General features: G+C 41.4%; 1 protein-coding gene across 5 annotated transcripts in view; it reads right to left on the reverse strand.

The window, feature by feature from the left end:
- CCND2 (cyclin D2) overlaps positions 1-22,213 on the reverse strand; it is a 56,461-nt gene extending 34,248 nt beyond the window's left edge. For 2 of the 5 annotated variants that reach the window (XM_037913516.2, XM_037913525.2), the window contains exons 1-4: positions 21,167-21,973; positions 19,479-19,694; positions 16,443-16,602; positions 1,113-1,261 (exon numbers count right to left, since the gene is read on the reverse strand). In XM_037913516.2, the coding sequence (XP_037769444.1) occupies positions 1,113-1,261; positions 16,443-16,602; positions 19,479-19,694; positions 21,167-21,361 (720 nt within the window). In that variant the 5' untranslated portion in view covers positions 21,362-21,973. Of the gene's footprint in view, positions 1-1,112; positions 1,262-16,442; positions 16,603-19,478; positions 19,695-21,166 lie in introns of all 5 variants that reach the window. The other 3 variants (XM_037913506.2, XM_037913498.2, XM_043528121.1) reach the window with 3 other exon arrangements.
- Positions 22,214-26,347: the final 4,134 nt, after the last annotated feature.

The following is a 26,347-nucleotide window of genomic DNA, read 5'->3' on the forward strand; positions in this document are numbered from 1 at the left end:
GCCCAGGGTAGGTCATTCTCAGTGATCTTTTCACAGTCCTTGAACTCTCTGCTGAGACTGCCAATAAGAGTGTGGGGTTTTGGTTTGGGTGATGTACTCACTAGAAACTGACCTGAGACCACCAAAATCATTTCACATAGACCATCGAACAACTGCCAGATTCCCCTCTGTTATTTCTGAGATTTTCTCATAACCTAAGAAGCATCCTCAATGAATTTATAGTAAATGGAATAAAAAGAGAATTGACTTCTTTATCTGGATATACTGTACATGGTGCATGAAGACTTTAAATCAAGGACCTTTAAAATAGGTCAATGAAAGATCAAAATAACAGATGCACCATCCATGGACTGCAAACACAGGCCCACATTTGACCAGTCTTGCATTGGTCCCTGGTATCGGAGATGGAAAACTTCATTCCCAGGGGGATCTCAGGGAAACCCAATGCCTTCTGTCTGCTCACATCATCACCCCTCATAAGGATGTAGGGTGCACTCTCCTCTGTGACAGGCCTGCTTTGCTGGCCACTGTTGATGGGAGTCAGGTCCAAGGCCTTCTTCCTACTCCCTCTGGGGTAACTAGCATTCCAAGAGACACTAGCAGGGACTGCCAGATGCCCCCTTGTTGCACCCACTTCCTCTCTCCAACAAACACACCCCTTGTGCTTTCACAGAAAAGCCAGGTAGAGTGTGACTTAGGGTATGTGTACATTGCAGTTAGACACCTGCAGCTGGCCCATGCCAAATGACTTGGGATCGGGCTAAGGGGCCATTTAATTGCAATGTAGATGTTCGGGCTTGGTCTGCAGCCCAAGGTCTGGGACCCTAACCCCTAACATCACAATTAAACAGCCCCTTAGCTCAAGTCAGCTGGCATGGGCCAGATGAGGGTTTTTAACTGCAGTGTACATATACCCTCACAATTTTGGGCTGATTCCAAAGCTTTGTAACGATGTCTATGAGCTTATCATAGAATAGAGCTTATCATAGATCAGTTCTGCAAGTCCTCTGCCCCTGGAACTCCCATGGGCTAGCAGGATCAAGCAAATTATGTTGATCATATTTTCCACAGCTTTCTCAGCAAAGAAACAACAATGCTTTCAGGACACTTACCACATCTGTGTTTGTGATCTTGGCCAGGAGTTCCGTTAGGCTGTCACCGGAGAGTGAACTTTCCCCATCATCAAGCTGAAGGCCACAGATGGCTGCTCCCACGCTTCCAGTTGCTATCATTGATGGTGGATACATGGCGAAGTTAAAATCTGCAGAAACGGACCCAAGAATTATTCCAAGCACAGACCAGCAAAGCTGTAAGACACAGAGACTACCAGCCAGAAATACTGAAGTCCTTTCTGCTCTGACTGAGCAAGAGAAGCTAGATGCAGATAGATGAGGCTTAAAGGTGACCTGCAAAAGAAAAAGAAATTGTGTTTGTGCCCTTTTTTCCTTCCTTGTGATTAGGCTTGGCAGAATTCAATTTTTATTTTTTTTATAATTTCAACAGTATTTTAAACTCTTCTATTTGTATCTAGTTAAATTTTCAGTTGTGCATAATTATGGGTTTTATTTATTTTTTTCCCAATTTCTAGTTATTTAAATTTTCAGTTGCAGGAAATTATTTGGGTGAGGAGGTCAGACAATTATTTAATGACATCAGACATTCAGATTCAAAAAGTTCAAGCTTTATAACCATTAAAACACAAACTGTCAACATCACAGGTCAAATATACAAAATAAATATCCTTAAATCAAAGTTCGCAAGCAGCATTTTTCTTACTATACATATTTGTAAATTTTGATTATTATCAATGGAAATATTTTTCAGGGGGTGAAATCGACATTTGCCAACATTTACCAATAAAAATCTATCTTCCAAACCCACTTATGATGGAAAAAGAAGGCCTAGATTGTTCTTCCTTCCCCCCTTTTTAAAAAAGAGGGAATGAGAGATTTCTGCTTGTTTTTTACATTAACAATTCAGGTCTCATCTACCCTGGATTTCTATGCATAACTGGAGAACTAGTTGGATTATGGGTTTTATTCATTTTTTCCCAATTTCTAGTTATTTAAATTTTCAGTTGCAGGAAATTATTTGGGTGAGGAGGTCAGACAATTATTTAATGACAACAGACATTCAGATTCAAGAAGTTCAAGCTTTATAACCATTAAAACACAAATTGTCAACATCACAGGTCAAATATACAAAATAAATATCCTTACATCAAACTTCACAAGCAGCATTTTTCTTACTATACCTATTTGTAAATTTTGATTATTATCAATGGAAATATTTTTCGGGGGGTGAAATCGACATTTGCCAACATTTACCAACAAAAATCTATCTTCCAAACCCACTTATGATGGAAAAAGAAGGTCTAGATGGTTCTTCCTTCCCCCCTTTTTAAAAAAGAGGGAATGAGAGATTTCTGCTTGTTTTTTACATTAACAATTCAGGTCTCATCTACCCTGGATTTCTATGTATAACTGGAGAACTAGTTGGAATATGAAATCAAAAGGAATTGAAATCTAAGCAGTTGAGACAGAAGAGGTTTTTAGTGATGACTATTTGTGCTTGTTTTTACTAACACATAGGGCTGTCAAACGATTAAAAATATTAATTGCGATTAATCGCGCCGCTAAACAATAATAAAATACAATTTATTTAAATATTTGTGGATGTTTTCTACATTTTCAAATGTATTGATTTCAATTACAACACAAAATACAAAGTGTACAGTGCTCACTTTGTATTTATTTTTTATTACAAATATCTGCACTGTAAAAAACAAAAGGAATAGTATTTTTCAATTCACCTAACACAAGTACTGTCGTGCAATCTCTTTATCATGAAAGTTGAACTTAATTTTGTAAAATTATGTACAAAAAACAACTGCATTCAAAAATAAAACAAAGTAAAACTTTAGAGCCTTCAAGTCGAATCAGTCCTATTTCTTGTTCAGCCCGTCCCTCAGACAAACAAGTTTGTTTACATTTGCAGAAGATAATGCTGCCTGCTTCTTGTTTACAATGTCACTGGAAAGTGAGGGCAGGCATTTGCATGGCACTGTTGTAGCTGGCGTCCCAAGATATTTACGTGCCAGATGCGCTAAAGACTCGTATGTCCCTTCATGCTTCAACCACCATTCCAGAGGACATGCTTCCATGCTGATGACGGGTTCTGCTCAATAACAATCCAAAGCAGTGGGGACCAATGCATGTTCTTTTTCATCATCTGAGCCAGATGCCACCAGCAGAAGGTTGATTTTCTTTTTGGTGGTTTGGTTTCTGTAGTTTCCGCATCAGAGTGTTGTTCTTTTAAGACCTCTGAAAGCATGCTCCACACTTGATCCCGCTCAGATTTTGGAAGGCACTTCAGATTCTTAAACCTTGGGTCGAGTGCTGTAGCTACCTTTAGAAATTTCACATTAGTATCTTCTTTGTGTTTTGTCAAATTTGCAGTGAAAGTGTACTTAAAACGAACAACATGTGCTGGGTCATCATCCGAGACTGCTATAACATGAAATATATGGCAGAATGCGGGTAAAACAGCAGGAGACATACAGTTCTCCCCCAAGGAGTTCAGTCACAAATTTAATTAACACATTATTTTTTTAACAAGCGTCATCAGTATGGAAGCATGTCCTCTGGAATGATGACTGAAGCATGAAGAGGCATATGAATCTTTACTGCATCTGGCACGTAAATATCTTGCGACACCAGCTACAACACTGCCATGCGAATGCTTGTTCTCACTTTCAGGTGACATTGTAATTAAGAAGTGGGCAGCATTATCTCCCATAAATGTAAACAAACTTGTTTCTCTTAGCAATTGGCTGAAGAAGAAGTAGGACTCAGTGGACTTGTAGGCTCTAAAGTTTTACATTGTTTTATTTTTAAGTGCAGTTATGTAACAAAAAAACTACATGCACTTTCACAATAAAGAGATTGCATTGCAGTACTTGTATGAGGTGAATTGAAAAATACTATTTCTTTTGTTTATCATTTTTATGGTGTAAATATTTGTAATCAGAAATAATATAAAGTGAGCACTGATCACTTTGTATTCTGTGTTGTAACTGAAATCGATATATTTAAAAATGTAGAAAAACATCCAAAATATTTAATACATTTCAATTGGTATTCTATTATTTAACAGTGCGATTAATCACGATTAATTTTTTTGAGTTAATCGCGTGAGTTAACTGTGATTAATCGACAGCCCTACTAACACATATTTAACTCAAATATGTGGTAAACTATTTGGAGAAAAGAAGTCTTTGTTAAAATTCATCATATCTCTTACCCCCCTGCCCTTCAGTCTGCCACACCTTTACAATTAAGGAGTGAGAAAGCCCATAATGCATATTTCAGACCTCTAATGAGCCATCTAGCAAAATCAAGGAAGACCAGACTGACATTCCTGATACTTTTAATAAAGAAGCAAGAAAAAAAATTTTTAAAATCTTTTCTAGAATTCTTTATATGTCAGAAAGAAACAAAAGAACACAATCCCAATTTGCTTTGTCCTTTATAAGTTACCTTTCTAAGGCTTTTTCAGCACTGATATAGTGAATGGTATATCCAAATTGCCTTTACAAACTCCTGTTTCCAGTTTATCTTGATTGCAAACCGCTGCTCAAACTGAAACTTGGTTTTCAAGACTTTAGTTCAACAGTAACTTAACAAAAATCATCTTTTTGCTGGTTTTTATTCATAGGGATTGGAGGAGAGTTTAAACAAGTGGGTGGGAGGAGAAAAAGTATTGCATGTTTACAATCAACTTTTATTTTATTATTTAAAATGAGTACTCTCAAAACCCAATTAGTACATAGTGTGAAACAGATCCTTGTCAATATATTCAGTTTATTTACAAAAATAGAGACTGGCCCTGCAAACTACCATGGTGGAGATCCGAGCCAAACCTTCAGCTTGTGTAAATGGGTGTGGCCCCATTGACGCAGTGAAGTTACACCAGCTGAGGATTCGGCCCTCTGGGTTTGATTCCCTGTGTCAGTCCCTCACACACTGAGTTGGCTGTGACTGGAGTAGCTGTGGTGACACCATGCTCTTCTCAGGGAGGAATGCATCATTTGCTCACTAGCAATCCCTTGGGTCAATTAAAGAGGACAGGGTAAGAAGGGACTGGGAATCTGGTCAGAATACTCAGCCAGAAAGATGGTGTCTGTGACACAGCGGGGCCTCAGGAAGGAGGAAGAGAGGTGGTATGACATGGATTCCTCATAGGGCTCTATCTGGAACACAGAGGATCATTGGAGCAGAGGAAGTTGTCATCTGAAGGCCGGCCAGCCATTTCACACAAAATATGTTCTATAAAGCTCACCGCACTTTCCCTCTAGGAGCTCAGTGCGCTTTACACTTTACAAACAGTAGAGAACTATGTCTCACAAAATTCCTGTGTGGCAAGTAACTATTGTTTTATCCCATTTTACAGATAGCAAAGCTGCGGCACTGAGAAATAAAATGATTCACCCACAGTTATGCAGTAAGTCAACTGGAGACCAGGAATAGCATCAGGATTCCTGCCTCCAAGTCTTCAGAGCTAGACACAATGATCTTAGGTGTACCAGCATATATCTGAAGTGACTCCACTGAAGCAAATGGAATGATCCGAATGAAACTGAGATCAGAGTCTAGCACGCTACTTCCTTATAAGGACTGTAAATGCACGTATTCATAATGGATCAAACCCTGAACGCCTTCCTCAGGGCCGTAACATACAACTGAACTTCAAGCAGAGCTCCTTATTGTCTTCCACAGGGAGTTCTGCTTAAAAATGGATGGCACAACTGAAGAAACACAAGACTTGCCCACTGATGCTATAGCAGTGCTGTACTATGGGCAGATATGGTATCTTCTAAGAAGTAGTATGTGAAAGAAGGGCTACAGGGCCCCAAAATCCAATTTAAAAACAGAAATGGCTCAAAAAAATCAGGAAAATCGGTGTTTTTAAAAATGTGTAAAGATTTATGTGCATGAGTGACTGTCCAGGCCCCACTCCCAGTCTAGGGAGCACATAAATGTTTATAAGATTTAAAAAGTGTGCAAAACCATATTTACATGATAGAATTAGTGCCCAAAGTCTGCTCTCATTTACACAGGTGTAAATCTACAGTACATCCATTGACTTCAATGGATTTACAAAGGTGAAGGCAGACTTTGGCTCAATGGGCCTGATTCTCCTTTCATATGTACTGGTTTTACACTGATCTAGTTCCCTGGGGCCGGCTGATGTAGGCCCACTGACTGAAGTGGGTTTAATCTGGATTTACATTGGTGTAACACAGAAGTCAATGGATCTGATTTACAGCAGCTGATGATCTAGTCCATTGAGTACACTGGAGATGCTCCTGATTTATCCCAGTGTAAATGAGAGAAGAATCAGGCCCAATCAGGCTCTTCACAAGGATATTAAAATACGATAAAGAACATGGGACAAATTCTGATATTAAGCAGATCAGTGCAAATCCAGTGTAACTCCACTGAAGTCAGTGGGGTTAGCCTAGATTTACATTGGTGTAACTTGGGATAAGAATCTGGCCCTAACTTTTAAATTACCAAATTATGTCATTACTACATATACAAATAACAGGCGGTTTATGTCTGTAATATAGTGTATCCCTGCCTTCCTCCTTTTTGAGGAAGTCACGGTGCTATAATCAAAGAAATTAAATCCTCTCCCTGAAAATCAAGTCAAATACCATTAGACATCTGACTTGTACACAGAGACACAGAGATTCAGAGTTCAGAATGAAACTCTGTCCTTCTCTCACCCTCCCTGCAGTGCCAATAGTAGGTATTGCAGGAGCCCTCAAACCTTGGGATATCATACATACTGTGCCCTATGTTTCGGCACAATGGGCTAAGTGAAGGGTGGAATCCCAGTCTTCACTCTGAATTTCCTTGCCTCCTAGGGGTTTACATCGGGCCCGTCACGTTATTTGAATGTAGTTTTTCTCATCGTTTATTTTATATCTATGAGTTATGTACTCCCAGAAACTCTCCTCCTAGGAAGCCGAATAAAGAGCCACAGTGCCCCTGCCAACTAGCACTGCTGTAGGTCTGCTTCCACGTGTGGTCGGTCACATGAGAACATTTCTATGCCCAACAACCTTGTTAGTTCCCTTAATGTCATTCATAATGCAAATGAGACAGCTCGCGAATGGCCAGAGGCCCAGAGTGACTAAAGCTCAGCATCCAGAAAGTCTTACATTGCTTCTAGCTCTACACTAACTTCCCTCCATAACAAGCACCATAAACTTGGCTATCAAAGCTACACATGCCCAGTCTTTGTTGTACAACAGGCAGCGATTTGTATCACTGGCTTCTATTTTTAGCATATTAATTAACTACTGCAACTGGTAAGGCAAGTGTCTCCAACTGGAGAGTGTGGCGCCATTGTCTGAAGTCATCACCTCATCTCGCGCTATTGAAAATCATGGCAGTGACCTTCCTGCTGATATGAATTTAACCTGACATGCCCACAAAGGAATGGGGGGCGGTGCACCAATTTTGTGCACATGGTTCTCCACATCACCCGGGACCCTATTAGCGTGGAAAGAGCTCATTCAAAGAAAAGAAGCCACATTGTGCTGGGCCACCTAGAGGGTTGAATAGAAAAGGCTGAGGAAAGGAGCAGACAGCAGAATAAAGGCTGTAATTAACATATTTCCATATTCAAGCAAAGCAATAACTACGTGAAATGTTTGTCAAGGTGCAACCAAAACATAAATATTAAGCACCATATCTGCAGGGACGCAGGACCCCCTCCAAGCCCCTCACATTCCAGCAAGAGATTTAAAACAAGCTTTTTGTACAATGTTATTTTCAACTACACCCTCCCTCCTCCCCCTACAATTGACACTGAGCCAAATCCTGACAACCTTTACTCAGTTTTTACCCAGGCAAAACGCCCATTGGGGTCAATAGAACTGCCTTGGGGGGAAAAAAGTAAAATAAAAGGAGTAAGGACTTCAACATTTGGCCTGAAGAATATAGAGGAGTGTTTTAATTGCTTGGTCGAGATGATGACGATAGCCATATCGTGGGAATCCTATGAAAGCACACCCTGTGTGATACCCACGTCAATGCTATGAGCCAAATTCTTCTGTCAGATGTAGGTGTGGCTCTCATGGAAGTAGTGGGAATCTAGCACATGCATCCAAGGGAAGAATTTGTCCCTAAATCTTCATAATGATTTATGTGATTGCAAAGCAAAGTATAAAAGAGGGTTAATGATGGCAAGGGCATTATTTTGAAGTGCTACAATATGTCTGAATAGCAAAAAAGTATAAAGAAAAGAAGCAGATTACGAGAAACCACAAATGGTTTCACTTTCTATTCCCACCCAGGGCAAAATCCACATGGAGTCATATTCTACCTATCATCAGTGTATATAGGAGCTTATTCCACAAGCTCTTTAAAAACTATGGGTCTGATCCTGCAAGATACTATTGACTTTTGTGGCAACTGTCAGAGGACAGCACCTTGTAGAATCCAGGATGCAGAGCTATTCTGCTGACTCAGCTGGCATCCAGGCCCCCTGGACCTCATTACCAACCTAGGAAAATGAAAGGTTGAAAGTCTCTCTGAATCAACAGGGAACTAAGGGCTGAAACAGAGAGATCCTGCAAGTCTGGACAATATCTGGTGTGTACGTGCACACTGTGTCAGGAGCAACGTGGGAAGCCTACCTACTTACAATTACCTTTTGTGAGTGTCCTGGTTTCAGCTTTATAATAAGGTAGATTTCATTTCTAGGATATAGTAAAGAATTTTTTCTCAGTGTTACAAATGAAGAGTCTGCAGTTCCTGTCTTGATGTAGGTAGAATTCCAACTGAAGTCACTGGAAGTTTTACCTACAACCAGGGTGGATAAAAATCAATGATTTTTAAATTTAAATCAGATTTTTTTAATTTAAATTGGATTTTTTTGAGAAAATACTTTTTGAGGAAAAAACCTATCTAAAGATATCTCATCATGGAATAGGGATCATAAATTATAATTCTATAGTATGAGATAATATATTCATGTAATGTTTAAGACAAGTTTTGTAAATGAGTTCCAATAGTTAATTATATTTAGGCACCCAATCTTATGGGGTTCCAGGAGCTTCTGTATAGATTATTTAGGTTAATCTTTCTATCTACCCAATGGGACTCAGCATCAGAGATGCTTAGTTTTGCAGTTCTCAAACTGTGGATTTCTGTCTCCAGAGATAACATGCTTGTTAACAACAAAAATGTTTTAAAATAAATAATATAGAGAGTTGGGAAATAACAGACCTCAACCCTATTGTCCCTCTGAAAATTTGTGTACACAGAGTCAATCCCTTACCGCTCTCTAAAAGTGCAAAGTATAAAAAAGTTCAGTGAATAGAAGATTATTGGGGGCGGAATAGATCTGGACAAGGAGAAGACGTCTGGAGTTAAATTTCAGAAGGGAGGGACAGGCGGTAGAAACAAAAGTGAAACTGTTTGAGCAGCATATTCCAGAAGTCTTGAGGTCTTTCTGAGTGTAGCCTTCATTGATTTGAGATCCACCATACATTTCTCTCACTAGAAGGGAAAACCTATAATGGCTGCAGGCCATAAAAGAGACCCAGTTTGGGAATATTTTAATGAAGTTCCTCTACCTGTGAAGAATATGTATTAAGGTTATAACAACCAACAAGAATGCACTTTTATGTAGAAATCCATGATTAAATCGAGTCTTCCTGACTAGCGATTTAAATCATGATTTAAATCAAATCCACCCTGCCTACAACAGGACTACAGAATCAGGTCAGCAATCTATCCAATTTGAAAATTATATTTACTCTCCAAAACATAAACGGGCTAAATGAATCCATCATGAAACTCCACCCAGCCAATGCTGTAACCCCAGAGACATACGTGGCCCAATACTTGAAAAAATAAGTTTGGAGGAAACGAGAGGAGGAGTCTAAACGTTATGTTTAATTGTTCCAGGTTCTGATCCAACTTCAGTTGGACAGTATGTGTATTGTTTTCTTTATTATGCATACATGTTGTGAATTCTACTGTGTTCGTCAGTAAGTTTCTTGCTCTTGTATTTTTAGTAGACATAGCATTTATATTTTCCATGTTAACTACTTTGTTTTTAAAAGGCAAAAACAGCCCATTTTTTAGCATATTTTAGCAATTACGTACTAGAACCACGTACAACCAAACAAAAGGCTATTAAGCAAACATGACACCGATTTAAGTGCTTCATTCCTTTGTGTAGACAGGATGGACGGAGACCAAATTCTATTTGCCTTGAAGAGTCCCAGTGACTTCAGTCACTGATCACATAAATAAGACAAATTAGATATGACCGTATATTGGCTTTGATCAGAAATCCCCAAGGAAAGTCTCACAGAATATTCAAGCACCCTGAACACTAATATTTGGAGTCAGTACCACTGCCTTTCATAGGAGATAAATGGGGAAAAGTATGTTTAACATGATCCAAGTAACGATGTATAATATGGCAGCTTAACAGAACATGCTGCTTAGCAGATCATGAGCTCTGTTTTGTGGATGGTTATTCTGCTTATTAATTATTATTATTCATATTATTTATTGTGTTTTGGTAGCAGTAAGGAACCCCGATCAAGGATCGAGACCCACCTTCTGTTAGAACCTGTACAAATGAAAAATCTAGCGACCAGAGCCATAATTGGTGAAAGTCAGAGCAGCCCCACTGAAATCAATAGAATTATGCCAGTTTACGCCAGGGAGGGTCTGATACAAAGGGTTAGCAGCAGAAGGATCCAGTCCTGCACTTCCCCCCAGGCATCTTCCCAGTAACAAGTCCAGCAACTCAGGTTCGGAGCTGCAGGGAGCGGGTTTGCCCCTAAATGCCACACTATGCCTCTGTATTAACTGTATTGACCAAGATATGAAAGCATTATTGTATACTCTTAATCAATTGCAACCCTGTTAGTGCTGGCTAGAGTTGGGGGGAGTGGGAAAGGATTCCATATGTGGTGATATTCTATCTGCTGCGTCTTATCTGATTCTTCAGATGTAGTTATACCATATTTGGAGCCTGATCCTGTGCCCCAATGAAGCTAATGGCAAAACATTAACAGCAGCAGGACTGAGCCTTTGTTTGTTTTGCTGTGAAGCCTGATATATTGCTATATGCCACCTTCGCCTGAATTATCAAAAATCCTTCTTTGTGTCCCAACAGCGCTGTATGGCTATGCCTCTTTCAGACCCCATTATACCAGAAATAATCATGTAACCATGGCCACTTCACCCTGTATGCTTTTTTCAAAAGATTAATATCTGCAGCAAAGCGTTTATTGTATCATTGTTTTTTCCACTGATTTTAGAAAATCCAGGCTGCTGTTGAGAGTTACTGCATAGCACCATGTATTCTCTTTTGGAGGGACAGCACCTTACAGAGTTCAGCACAATGGCCCTCAAAACAGGCAGAAAGAGGGAAGGCTGGGTGAAGACTGAACAAAGCAGGGGTGCCCAGGGCATGTCCTGAGGCACAGATATGGCCCTCTCTCACAATAGAACAACCAAGCCAAGTTCTCTTCACTGTGATCTGGGGCTCGTGACTCGGAGCTCAGCATGTCCAAAGCCTGGTCTGGCTGCCTCCACTTTCATCCAAATATCTGTTTACCTGGAGGCCTTGGAGTAAATGGGGTAGCACTACCTTAAAATACTGGCACTTCCTGCCTCTCATAGGCGAACATAACATAAGGTGGGAGCCAGCAATCTGGACTCTGACAGACCTGAAAGAGGGGGGAACAAATGGAGATTTCAAGTCAACGAAATGCTGACTGTTCTTCTTTCCAGCCACAGTTTGGGATGTCCAGCACACAGCTCTAAAACTCATGCATCTTTTGGCTCCGCAAGGAGCCATTCCATGGCTTGGAGTGTGGTAGCTCCAAGCAGACAGGGTAACGCAAGTAAAAGAACAACTCCAAACTGAACTAGGGAGCCTGCAAAGGTGAAAGAATAAGCGATGATCTAGTTCCACTCTGTGGAGGGAGTATCTGGACACAGCAATCTGGCACCTATCAAAATGTATAGGACCACTGAAGAAGGGAAGTATAGATACGACAGGAAGTGATTAAGGGATGGAAAAGGATTTAAGCGGAGGCAGAGTGTCAGGGTAAGGGTGAACTCTGCGTTCAGGAGGTGGTGATAGGCAGATTTAAAGACAAGAAAGCCTTGGAAGGGAAACGAAAGTTTGGGGTCAAGGATGACCCTGAGATTTCTGACCTCAATTTTCAGGCTAAGGTCTAGGTTACAGAGGGTGTGACCTGAGTCAGAGAGGAGGAACAAAGAGAGCTTTTTATGCTCAAGATGAGCTCCGGTTTTTCAAATAATTCAGTAGCACTATGTTATAGGGCAGCCAGCAGCAAAGAGAGGGATGTGTTCTTATGTCTGTTGCACTCATGTAAATCTGGAATAACTCCACAGACTTCATGGAGACACTCTGGATTTACGTCATGCAACTGGTTTCAGAAACTGGCCCCAGGGTCAAGACAAACAAATAGATGGGAGACACGGAGATGAAGGATTGAGTTAAGGGGAAATATAGAAAAGGGTGTCATCTATAGTATGTCATCTAAGGTTACTATCTAACCCTAGGAGGAAAAAGTTAGATAGCAAAAGAGGGCAGAGTTCCTCTCCATAAGAACGGCTATACTGGGTCAGATCAACTGTCCATCTAGCCCAGTATCCTGTCTTCTGACAGTGGCCAATGCCAGATGCTTTAGGAGAATGCACAGAACAGGGCAATTAGCAAGTGATCTGTCCCCTGTCATCCAACTCCAGTATCTGGCAGTCAGAGGCTTAGGGACACCCTGAGCATGGGGTTGCATCCCTCACCATCATGTCTAAGTGATTCTCCTATGAAAGCAACCCTAATCACCCATCACAATCCAACACTCCACCACTGTCCACCCAGCACTCCCATCCAAAACTAGCAATGGTTGCTTGCTGTGATGCCAATCCCTTTGCTGACACAAAGGATTATGGGACTGCGAACAGGACAAGAGATCACAGCTGGTCACGGCTGGAGAAAACTTGAAAACCTCTGATATAAAGGTTCCACCAGAAATGAAAAAGGAGTAGTTAAAGAGCTAGGATTCAAATTAGAGGAAGAAAGTGCAGGAGACACCAGTTTCTTACATGAGACACTCAAGAGGAGAAAGTGATTGATAGTAAAGAAAGCTGCACTGGGGTCAAACAGGAAGTGAAAAGAGACGGATCTATGATCCACGGTCAACGGCAAGGTCATTAACCACCCACAGAGGGTCAATCTTGGTAGTGGGAAAAGGTCAAAAGCCAGGCAAAAAGTGGCTAGGGAAGTTGTACTGTGAGAGATGGTCATAGGTTGGAGGAGGCCACCATGCTCAGAAAGGGTAAATGGCGATATAAAAGAGTAGGTTTTACCTGAACTGAGTAAGATGTTTTATGTGAGAAAGGGAAAAGAAATCAAGTGACGATGGAGTGGTTGATGATAGCTATGAAGTAAAGAGCAAGAAAAGGTGACAAGGACTAGAGTTGGAAGAAAGTCCAACAAGAAGGGACTTTTCTTCATATACAAGAACAATAACGCTTTTGAGGAGAGAAGTTGAGAAGGGGAAATATAACAAAAATGTGGCATTTATTGTAAAACAAATAATACAGCAATACCAGATTGCTAGTAAATCAAGGGGGAATGAGGCCCCCAATCTTGAAACCGTAGTGAGGTTATGTACACTTTTTTGATTCCTGAAAAGCGAATGTAATCATTTCCTCACAACAAATTGTGGCAAACGGGATGGGAGGAAAAGAAGGTAGTCCATTGTCCACAGCCAGTCCCATCAGTGTGCACAGTGATAATCCACGGACTCTGAAGAGATTATATACAATACACTGGGCTTTCCATATCTCCTGATGGACAAGGAGCTCTGATCAAGCCAAGGGAATTGAATTCATGAACAGGATCCATGCACAAAAGAACACAGGTAGGGTAGGAGGAGATACAAGATGGAGGAAGGTGCAAACTGGTCATTGGCTGAGTAAAGAATAGAGTTATATATATTGATAGTTGCTTGGGAGGGAATGGAGTCAACAGACAGAGAAGTCGTTGAGAGAGAATGGAGAGGTACCCAGGCTTTAGGACACTGGTTCACAAACTACAGTTGATGGCCCTCCAAGGATCTGCAGTATGAATAATTTTGAGAAGTAGGGAACTGGAGACTGAAGTCTGGTCATCTCTCTGTCACAAAGTGCCCTGATGAATGAAAAAGCTGGAGAACCACTGCTTTAGTGGATGAGTGCACCAAAGCAAAGGCAGGAACAGGCTGGTTTGAGAAGAACAAAACCCAAAGTGCCGAAGGATTGATCACTGACGGCAGAACCAAAGCTACAGCGAGGGTGTTGTAACTACTGGATGTGTGGGCAGGAGAGCCTGTGAAACACCAAGAGCTTCCAGGAGAGAAAAGAAGTCAGGGATGTTAGGATTAACCCCCTAATGCTGACACTAGAAGAGGTGAAGCCAGTATATACAGAACAACAGATAAATCCTGAAGGAAAGAGTTCATCAGGCCAAAACTGGCTGATAAATGACCAAGAGTGCTCCTGCAGTCCTTAAGCATTACTCCCATTGAAGTCAATGGAGTCTTGCCCGAATAAAGGGTCTGATGGCAGTAGAAGAAGGTCAGAAAGGTGTTTAAAAAACAAAAAGGATGGGTAGTTATGAGTTGACACTTACGTCTCGTGAACACTCAAAATTGAAGCTGACACAGCTACAGCGCTCAGGGGTGTAAAAAATGTTGACCGGACCCCCAGTTTAGATGTACCTATATCGATGGAAGAATGCTTCCATCAACCTAGCTACTGTCGCTTGGGGAGGTGGCGTTCCAACAGCAATGGAAAAACCCTTCTGCCAGTGTAGGCTGCATCCACACTAGGGGGATATACCGACATAAATACTATATAGCAAGGCTGCTATAGTCCCCACAATGTAAACACAGCATAAAGAAAGTTGAAGTCTACATTTGACAATGTCAGCCATGGGTCTGTCACATATTGTGTGCGCGCACATGTGTGTGTGTGTTAATCTCAATGGTTAAAAAGTTAATCAAATTTAAAGCATATACATTAATATAGTCCATAAAATTAGTATTTAAAGATTAAAATCTATACAAGTAGCAGAACTAGCCTACTGTGCAAAGGACGGTTATCAACTCTCAAATGTCATTAAATAATAGTAATTATTTATATTATGGTAGCACCTCAACTGCCCAGTCTAGACTCCACTCTGCTACATGCTGCACAAGTTCATAGGTAGAAATAATCCCTGTTCCAAAAAGCCCCATACATTCCGTCTGCAACATGACTTATTGTCACTGAACTGTATGTAATTCTGCCTCCTCCTCAGAGAACTAATGACTAGACCTATTGTAAGCAACTGAATCTGAATCAACAACAGCATGATGCAGAATTTAATAGGGACGCTGTTAAGTAGTTTAAGGCTCAATGTCTAGGTTTTATTTTTGAAAGAAGGATTTTTACATACATTAAAATGACTAGAAATACGTTGAAGATTTAAATAAATAAATGTAAAGACGAAATTAAATTTAATTATTTAAACATTTCCATGGTGTATGTTAAACCTAAACACAGGAGAAGCAGAAAATACGACTGTCCATAAACACATAGTGAAAATGACTGCCTAGTTTCTTGGTTAACTTTGGAGTGAAGTAAAAAAAAAGTGTTGGTTTTTTTTTTAAAAAGTGTCACAGACACAAAACAAATTGTGATGTTGTTTCCATTCCTTCTCCTTCCATAATATAGTGGTATCACAAATAAGACATTTGTTTACATATAATATTTCACCTTGGCAATTGTCATTATAACATATATATTTGGCAATTTAAAACAAAAAATGCTCTCCCCAATTCATCTTTTTCCGTACAATACTAAAGAATGAAGTCCCTATAATAATACATGAAAACATTCAGAGAACAAGAGACTTCATAAAGAACCTGTTAACATTCCATCGCAGCTTCTGATATTATTGGATGTACCATATCTGTCTTCAGAAACCACCTATGACCAATTAAAAAATGAACAGATAAAGCAGAAAAATCAAAGGTTCTGATCCAGCATCTACTGAGGTCAATGGCAGTATTTCCATTGACTTCAATGAGAGCTGGCCACAATCAGGCCACAGTGATTTAACTCATTATTGCTGTTCTCCAGTGCAAGAATTCTGCATTAGCAAACATACGATCTCAAGGCCTGATCCTGCAGCCCTTATGTGAATAGTCCCATCGTCTTCAATGGGCCTTCCCATGTGAGCTAGGGATGTAGGACAGGGCCCTTTGTATCACCATTGGCTGTAATCTATCTTTCTCAGACCACTAAAAGCAGGAAGCAGTGACCCAAAACACTTTGTCTTACCTGTGGCACAAAGGGCAATAAATGTTTGTGCATGCTTCCGGATCAAAAGCAACTTGTCTTTAGGTAGAGGCAGTTTTCTTAGAATGTGTTCAATGAAATCATGTGGAGTCACTGCTGCAAGATTCCACTTCAACTTTCCCAGCACCACCAGCTCCCACTCCTGAAGGAAGAAAACAAAAGAAAAACCATAGGCAAGCCTGACGAAAAAGAACAAAAAGCTTACTCATTTTACTGACTGTAATTATATCACTGCTAAATTGGTTTTGCTTAAACCTTTTTTCAATATGCCTCTGAAGCTTTGAAGTTGTTGACTTTGTTTTCCTTCATTTTTTTTTAAACACTGGAAATGTCAAGCTACACTGAAAATAATGAGGCCTGGCAGCTCCTGCCAAGATTTTACTTTTTTTGTATCCAGTTTTGAATGCCCACCCAGAAACTTTATCCTGCAATTAGATATTGCCAAGGTCACTGTGGTCCTTCCCTAGTAACTTATTTTAAATGGCTATAGTGCTTAATTTATTGCCATTTAAAGCCCAGAGGATAACTATGCACACAAATAAGCAACACATACATTTTCTTTTTCCACTGGAAAAGTTAGCACCACGGCATTTTCTCCACATTTGTTTTAGAAATGTCCTTTGCTTCACACGGTATTTCACCTATGCCACAGCAAGTTTTGCAGAAGGGAAATGCATACGACACATCCAAGAAGACTGTACGACATCTGACAATGTACCACATAGGACCCAGTCCTGCATTCTTTGCACACACAAAACTCCCAGAGAAGTCACAAGAAGTTTTTAGGTGCACAAGGAATGATGGTTCAGGCCATTAAAGTGTGGTTATACTTCAAAAAGCAGTTATATATAAAAATGGCACCTTCTCAGGCAACAGATCTGCTCCTTGGGTGCCTTCAGAGCCATGTTTCCTTCCTCTAGTCTCTAAAATAATTTTTTCATACATTTTACTGCTATTAGTCCTACAGAGGCCTCATAGATCAGAGAGAGGGAGCTGGATTCCACTCCACTTCATGCATCATCAGAATTATTAACGACATTCCATTTATAGACTCTTTAATCTCCAGGATGCATGAGCCTGCAGAAAGCCAGCAGCACTTGCAGAGCCCAGGTTGAGTTTGTAGGGCTGGCGATTGGAAAAAACATCTTTTTTACTTGTGAACTTAGTCGATCTGAACTGGCATCTGTGAGAGACAATAAACATGGAACCCCACAATGGCATTTTTAAAGTCACTTTTCAGAGAAGAACCCTACTTTAATAGATAACAGCTGCACCAGAAACATTGCTATTCAGATAATATAGAACCCTTCAAAACCTGGAAATCTTCTACTAAAACGTTTCCATAAGGATAACCTGAAACCAGTCCTACATAATTTCTCAAGGAAAATCATAAAATATTTTAATAAAATGACAATTAAATTCATGAAGGACTGATCTTTCTAACACTTATTACCAGACACAAGCCCCAAGTCAGGAGAGCATCTTTATTCAGCACAGTACTTAAGCATGTGTTTACCTTTAAGCACATGCTTAACTCCCTCTGAAATCAACAAAGTTAAGCATGTGCTTAAGCGCTTTCCTGAATTGAGGCCACAGTATTTATTGCTATAGGTAGAACTACTGGGGGAACTACTAACAGTGCATTAAGCACAGCAGCATTTTTGGGGCAAGGCCCTTCCTTCTAGATTGATTTTGCAACTTTTCCACAGGTGGAACTCCACTGGCTTCAATGGGTGTTTCACATAAGAAGTACTTGTGTAAATTCAGGGCCAGATCCTACAAATTAGGATCTGTGAGAATAGAACTATTTGACTGAAATATGCACTCTTATAAACTAATAATACTTAGCACTTACACAGTACTTTATATCTTAAAAGCACTTTGCAAATATTATTTAATCAGAAAGCATTTAAAAAAAAAAGTAACTTTATTCAGCTCTCTCATCTTAAGATCTGAGCCTGAGCTCCTCACTGCGGAGGAGGCCCCTCTTTACAATTACGCTTAACAGAGCTGAATTTCGATAAATTTCACCCTTATTGAGTTAACACTGGGAACTACATGTACAAAAAAGGCACAAATGCTACCCATGATTTTCTAAGTTATAAATTTATCACTTGTACAGGCAATTTGTTAATTTCACAGTATGAAGCACTCCATCCTACTCTCACTAGAATCAATAGCAATACTCCCGTTGACTTCAACAGGAGCAGGATTCAACCATAAACGAAAGAAATTTAGAAACAAGGCTTACTGCATCAATAGTGAAAAAAGTTTGAAAGCAAATTTTCCAAGGGGTGATAAAAATCCTCCATGCATATTTATTTTATTTGGTACCTAACCTGAATAAAGCAAAGTGACATAACATGGGTTTTTAAAAAGTCCCTCAGATTGCAGACAGCTCCTTTAAAACTGAAAGCAGAAAAGAAACTACAAACAGAAGAGATTCTGGCAATGGTTCAAAGATGAGGTCATTTCCAGTTGTGCATGTCTGACACTGGATGGCAGTGCAGCACCAGAGCACCAGAAAGAAAGCACCTTTACAAAGAACCCAGCTCAGAAAGTTTCTTGCCCATTTAAACACATGTACATATATGTATGTGCATGCTATCAAAAAGAGATCTTCTGCTAACTATGTATAAATCTCTTAAAAAACACAAAGAGTAACCAAAGCCTTCAGATTCCCTTTGAGGGCATTTGCTAACATTGTGTTAAATAAACAGGAAAAGGACAAGACTATTAAATATTAGGCAATTATACACAGGACATTCAAAAGGAATGGGAAGATCTCCCCCTCAAACAATCATGCTATTTTCATACAGGAAACTTAACTTGATCATTTTCTATCAGGGCAGGAAAATCTTTAACACCTTCAACTTTTCAAATTTTGTTTAAAAAATTATAAAGGGGCTCAGACATGTATCATTTGCCGGGCTCTGGAAGGAGGGGGGAGGTTGACAGGACAAGCGCTGATGGTGGAGGGGGAGGGGGGCACACTGGAGGTAGAGTGGGGCTGCTTACCAGCAGCTCTTGGGGTTTGATGGAATTGTCCGTATATATGCAAAGTTTCTCTGCAGTGAGGGGGATTGTCTCTTTCAGCTTGGAGGCCAAAAACATGCAAACTGCCCCCAGCAGCTGCAGATGGCACTTTCTGGTGGGCACCACAGCTAGAAATCTGTCCAAATAATTCATGGCTAGGGGGAAAACCTCTTCTTCACACTTCTGCTCTTCACAGACCTGCAATCAAGGAGTGGGGGTGGGGAGGAAAGCAAGAGAGAGAGAGGGAGAGAGAAGAAAATGAGTGATCACATGAAATTTACTAATGGTTCTAAATGATTTTTCTTTTCTTCTTCTTTTTTTTTTTTTTTTGCTAGATTGGGGGGAGGGGGCGATCTCTGGAGAGGCTGGGAAGGCTGTCAATCGGCTTTCACATTCCTTTGGTTCATTCAGTAAGAAATGAATTAAGTCACAGTGTGGGAGCCGAAAGCCCATCGAGCAGCAGCAGCCGCCTCAGACTTTGCGACCCAATTTTTTCTTGGGTGTTTTTTTTTTTTTTTGCCCTTTTTGGATTTCGTCATATTTTCAAAAAATAAATAAAAATATCTACACCGCCCCGGGGGCCCCTGTTTTTGGAGCGATGGCATCCCCAGGCACCCCCCTATCATTCCCGACAATTGTAAAAATTCCCCAGCGGGGTGTTCCCCCAGCCCTGGGCCCGCGATTCGGCAAGGGGGGGAGGTGGGGTGGGGAGAGCCTAGATCCTCAGCAGGAGAAAATGGTTTCAAAAAATGATCAAAAATCCAACCCAGGGAGGAAAGGGGAAAATTTCACATGAAAACCAAGAGGAGGGTCTGGGCTTCCCAGCCTGGGGGGGATGGGCGGGGAGGGGTCCCCCCAAAGCTAGATCTTAAGGGGAAATGATGGGGGCCAGCGCAAGGCTGCAAAGTCTGGAGGGCTCTGGGCCCACAGCCGCCCTTGCAGAGTAAATATTGGGGAGAGGGAGGGATTCCCCGGCTCACCGGGCGCCCCAGCAGCCTCCCATCAAGCTGGGGGCCAGCCGTGGTGAGAAAGGGGTGTATTTCAGATCCCTTCTTTTTGGGGTGGGGGCGGCTCGGCGCTTCTGAGCAGAGTTGCATGCAAAGCAACATGGCGAAAAAATGGCACGTCCTGAGCACTGCATACGTGGGCACAGAAATACTTGTTGGGCAAAAATCGGGGGGGGGGATCGGTCACCCCTTGTTTTTTGCACGGCATCTGGGCCAGCTCCCCTCGCCATAAAAGCCTCACTCGAGCAGATCCAGTAGCCTGGGGGAAGAGGAGAGTTTTCTTTTCCTTGTTTTGCAAACGACTTTTGCAACTTTCCTTCTCCCCCATTTTGCACCCCTCTTTGCAAAGCAGCAGCCCCGGAAGGGCAGTTTTCTTCACAGGTTCGCACTCAAACGACCGAGACACAACCATTTCACATCCCCGTCTGCCTCTCCCCCTCCCCCCCTCAGAAAAGCACTGAATGAATTAGCAAAAACCATGATCTGGGGGAAAACACTGCAAGAAAAGAAGGGACAAAACAAACTCAGGAGCCTGCAAAAGGATGAGTTCTGCAGCCACCACCCTCGTGCAAAGGAGCCCCCTAAAATCCCGAACCGGGAGCAAAGAGGGGAGACAGACCGATGGGGGGGGGGGGAAGCTCTGCTTCTCAATTTAATACAAACCTCCAACATCCAGGTCGCCACCATCCTCCTCATAAAGGGCTGGATGTCCTTCTGGACGCATTTGAAATAGGAACATTGGGGCAGATACCTCTCTTCTATGGTTAACAAATTGTGCAAAACGCGGTCATCATAGAGCAAGTTCGGGTCGGGCAGAGCTCTCCGCATGGGATCCACCTCGCAGCACAGCAGCTCCATGTTTCCAAAGAGATCTCCCTCTTTCTCTGATGGAAAAGTTTTTGGGGGGGAGGAGGAGGGGAAGGAGGGGGCAAAGGAGGAGGGGTAAGTGGGTGGGCGGCAGGCTGCAGGGCTTTCCAGCTCCCTCCTGCTTCCTTGAAAGTTGTCTCTCCTCTCTCTCGCTCTCTTGATTTCTAGCCTAAAGTTGAAGCAAAAGTGACGCAACTCACTAGGGCAGGCAGTATTCTCTCTTGTTATTATGGAGAACAGCAGCTGGTCAGATGTAACATCAAACGCGTTTTTTTCCCCCTCTATAAGCTAACAAGGAACCAGGAGGCCCTTGTATAGGGCACACACACACACACACACACAAAATGACAGCTTCTCTTTTTCTTCGTTACAGCGACCAAACAAAATCGCTCCAGACTTTCTGCTGCACCGGGCAAGCTGGATCCATATAAGTTTTTTTTTCTTTTCTTTTTTAATTGCTTATTGCAAGAACGGAACCGAGTGGCTCACTAAATATCAGCCTAGTTTTGTGCGTGTTAACCATGACATTTCCTTGCTCACTGGAGATCCTCCTGCTTCTTCCAGGTTAAACAGAAGGTTTCGGATACCCCTTTCCCCACACACCCTTTCTCCCTCCGTCTCCCCCCCCCCCGCCCCCAAGCCTGCTGACCTGCAACCAGGAGGAAAACTTTGCTTGCCAACTAAAGACTAAAGGCAAAACAGAGACCGTACAAAAGAAGATTCCAAGGCTGTGTGCTTGCTGATGCTTGTATATTTTGCAGTATTTTCACGCTGGTGTTTGGGGAGATCTAGCAGTGGCCACAATGCAACTTCCTCGAATATGTCTATGTATTTCTGACTAACAGCCAGAACGGTGTTAGCACTGCATGGTCACACTGATATAGCTTTCTAGGAAATATAATGGGGGTGGGGAAGCAGAGGGGCGGATTTGTCCCGCACTTGCTCTGTGACTTTCAGCCTTCAACACTGCATTTTTCCTGCTTCAGTTATTCTTACTGCTGTCCTTTATATTGCATTTAAAAAAAATTGCACTTGGCAATAAATGTGATTTACATCATGCTTGATTTGCTATGAGGATCATTCGTGCCCTTGCTTTTTTTTTTTTTTTATCTATTATTTTAGCCATGGAGTTTAACTTTTATTCTGGGTGGTTTTTAACCTTTTACAGCACACCTCAGTTCATTGCCACTCCTCTGTGCCTCCCAGCCTGTGCAAGGCAGCATTTTGTGAAGTGTGTCAAGTTTGTTAAGTCTCTGTTGCAGCCTTGCTGGAACCAGAGAAGAGGAACTATATGCTCCTAAAGATGGGTTTGCATGAAAAGTAAGATGGCCAAGCAGAAAATAAAGAGGTGTATGTGGCTAGCACGCCTCCTAATCACCCCTTCCTTCCCCCCAGTAAAATGAAGGTGAAGTGGAGGGAAAGAAAATATCTCTTTAAAAGTGTGAGTTAAGAGTTTGGGGAGCTGCTTCCCCTCCCTCTATTTGCATAGCCAATAGCTCTGGGGCTTTTGCTGCTGCGCGCTGATTGTTACTGGGCAGATTATATTTTAAGGAAGAAGCATTCCTCACTACATCAAAAGAAACCAAGGAGGGGAAAAGGGGGGGAGACACACACATACAACCTTCTGACCTTATCAACTGGGGGAAATCAGTATCCGGTCTACTGTAAAAAAATTAATAAAAGAGCAAAATTGCTGATTGGAAATTAGCAATCATCCCCAAAACCAAAAACAAAACAAACAAAAAAACCCACCCACCCACAACCCTCAAATTGCAGTTCAAAACGAAACAGTATGTACTGAGGATGAAACTGCCTTGGTTTAGCTGCATGAGGAATAAAGTTACATTTAAAAACAAAACACAAAAAGTTTGAGAGGGATTTTCCGAAACTGAGTAGATATTTTAGTCAGTGACGTGAAATGTTTGTTTAACCACCAAAAAGACAATCTGAACCTTTTCTACAGCACCTTTGATACTTGCTAATGAGTAGAGCCATCATAATGAGGTATACACTATTCATATTATCTTTCATCAAAAGTCATCTACCTCCTCCCCCCAAAAAGCAAAGATCCACATGTGATTTCAAATCCATGCGTCATACAAACTATGGTTTAAATCATTTTTAGCTTCTTATCACGTCATTGTCTGAGAGCTTATCAATAAAGGTCTGCAATAGAAAGCACTGGAAACATATCTACTTTGCAAATTTTGTATTTTATTACGGCATTTGGGGAAAGGAAGGGGAGAATCCCGCACCCATGCATATACATTAAGGTCTATGCTACTCTGTGCTACTCAATGAAAGGCTCTTGACTTTATCTTCCCTCATTCATTTCCCCTTCCTATTGCCTGGCTGCTCGTGTAAACAGGGAGCGCGTTGTGCCAATGAACTCCGCGCCCCCCCTCCCCCCAAATCCTAGTGAATTCATAAACTCTCTTGTCTGGCTTTGTAGCCCCAAAAGCCCGTAATTGTGATTATTTATTATTATTTTCAAGGAAAAGGGAGAGTGATATAATGTCCTATTGGCGCAAGATAATTGACAAAAGTGTCTAAGTTTTAAAAGTTGATAGATTTCTCGTTGGATTGGAGATAAATCAATACTATGTTGTTAGAAAGCAGGATTCTTGTAACAGAGAGATAAATATGCGGGAACCTTCACTTACAACAACCCCCATCATCAAGGGGAATAAACTAAGTGATTATTTCCCCAATTGTATATACATCTTTCAGAGCTTAGAGTCCAGGTATGCTAATTCAGCTTTTATTTTTAAATAATGCGTGATGATGGAGCATTTCAGAATTGTGTAAACATTTTGTTCATTTTTTTAAAATAAAAACCATGCAAACTGTGGATCAGCAACGTGGCTTTTACCTACTGAGGTGTTGTGCAAAAAGAGTTATCTAAATTCATTCCAGTACAACCGCTTAAAAAGCATTATTATTTCAAGTAACCGGTTTTAACTCCCGACGTCTATTCTTTGAAAAGCTAACGTTAAAAAAGTGTACGAGGTTCTCATTTTCCTCCATTAGGGTATAGAAGAGGCTTTTGCTTTGACTGTATGTGGCGATGAGGGTGGTAGATGCAGTTATGTGCTGCATGAGAAATCCCGTCATTTCCCGACTGCTTTGTGACTTATCGGTCGGTTTCAGAATAAAGCAGCAAAAACAAGTTGTCTCTTAATTTTGTCCTTATGCCCGGGGCGCTTCCCTAATAAGGCTACTTAAAAAAAAAAATACCGCTTAACATTTGGAGACAGCAGATGTTTTAACAGTCTCAATTTAGAGATTAATCGAGTGCCATATGTTGAATACCACCCCCTTCCCCAAAAAACTTTTCACATACGCTCCCTCTTCTTCTGATGAGCTGGTCTGGCAGTCAAAGAGCAGAAATGATTAAACCAACCACTGTTCGTATTTTTTTTTTTTAAACAGACACGCATTATGTTTATGCCCACACCTTGCAAAAACGACACCAGTTTTTGGAAAGGCTGGGTGTGCAGCCTCGGGCGGGGGAGGGGGGGGGGGAATCGCTCCCTGCAGCGATGCCCCTAAGTGCAGCTGCAAGCCGCAGACGCATGCTGGATTTTCGCGGAAATGTAACGTCATCCTGCCAACAACACGTTGGGAGCATTTTTCCCGGGCGCCTCTGCTGCCGCGGCTCAGTGTCATGCGCCCCGGGAAGCCGCGCGCTCTGCGCTAGGGGGGGTGCTGCGCCGCTGTGAGCCCGCTGGCCGCGGCTTCAAGGGCAGTAGTCCGGTCGACAGGGAGTTGTCCTTAGTTGTAGGAGCTTTTTTCTATACGCTAGAGTTCTTTATATTAATAATGATAATGAATAGAGTAGTAATAGCGGAGGAAACTTTCTTCTTCTTTTTAAGACGAAAGTTCTAGGGAGAGGCTTCATTTTGTGTCTTGTACAGCCTCGAGTTTATCCAGGAGTAATTTAATTCCCCACCCCCCAGCTTCTCCTTTGGGGGGAAAAAATAAGGGAACTAAGCAGCCTGAAGATATATCCAGGCACACTGTCAGATCAAATGGGAGGTTTCAGAGGAGCAGCCCTGTGAGTCTGTATCCGCAAAAAGAACAGGAGGACTTGTGGCACCTTAGAGACTAACCCATGTATTCCAGCATAAGCTTTCCTGAGCTACAGCCCACTTCATCGGATGCCTTTTCTCCAAACCAAAGACTAGCGGAAATGTGTGCACCCTTTTTTTTTTTTTTTTTTTAAAGCCCAGTGGAGAGAGGGTTATTTAAATAAAATAAATAAATAAATAGTCCCTTGCAGTGTATTTTTAACATGAACACTGGAGCATGGCTGGGGCATTAGCATCTGAAAGTGAAACTGACTGGAAGCAATCCACCCTTCTCCCCTACCCCACCTCCACCTAAAATAACCCCCTTCCAGCTGTATGGGTTTTTTTTTTCACTGTGGGAGCTGAGAGAAATGCAGAAAGGAAACAAACAGCGTGAATCATAACATGTAAAATAGATGTAAAAATATTTCAGTTTCAATCATCTCAAGTGTTATTTATGAGCTCACCTTTTGTTAATGTGATTTTTAACTTTTCAAAGTTGTGCTTTGTGTGTCCACAGTCCAATTCAAAGTAGGCAGCATATTAAAAATATACCTTTCCACCCCCTCCCGTTCTTGGTTATGTGTGTGAAAATTAGGATTTAGAAATCATAGGAACTGTGTGCACCCCACCCATACAGCTACAAAAAAGTTGCAATTGTATTGCTAATTTTAGACTCTTAATTCTTTGGGCAAGAGACTATATCATCTGAGATATTATACTTACATAAAAAGAAAAGGAGTACTTGTGGCACCTTGGCGACTAACAAATTTATTTGAGCATAAACTTTCGTGAGCTTATGCTCAAATAAATTTGTTAGTCTCTAAGGTGCCACAAGTACTCCTTTTCTTTTTGCGAACACAGACTAACACGGCTGCTACTCTGAAACCTATACTTACATAGAATC

Source organism: Chelonia mydas, chromosome 1 (assembly GCF_015237465.2).
Source record: "Chelonia mydas isolate rCheMyd1 chromosome 1, rCheMyd1.pri.v2, whole genome shotgun sequence".
Classification (NCBI taxonomy): Eukaryota; Metazoa; Chordata; order Testudines; family Cheloniidae; genus Chelonia; species Chelonia mydas.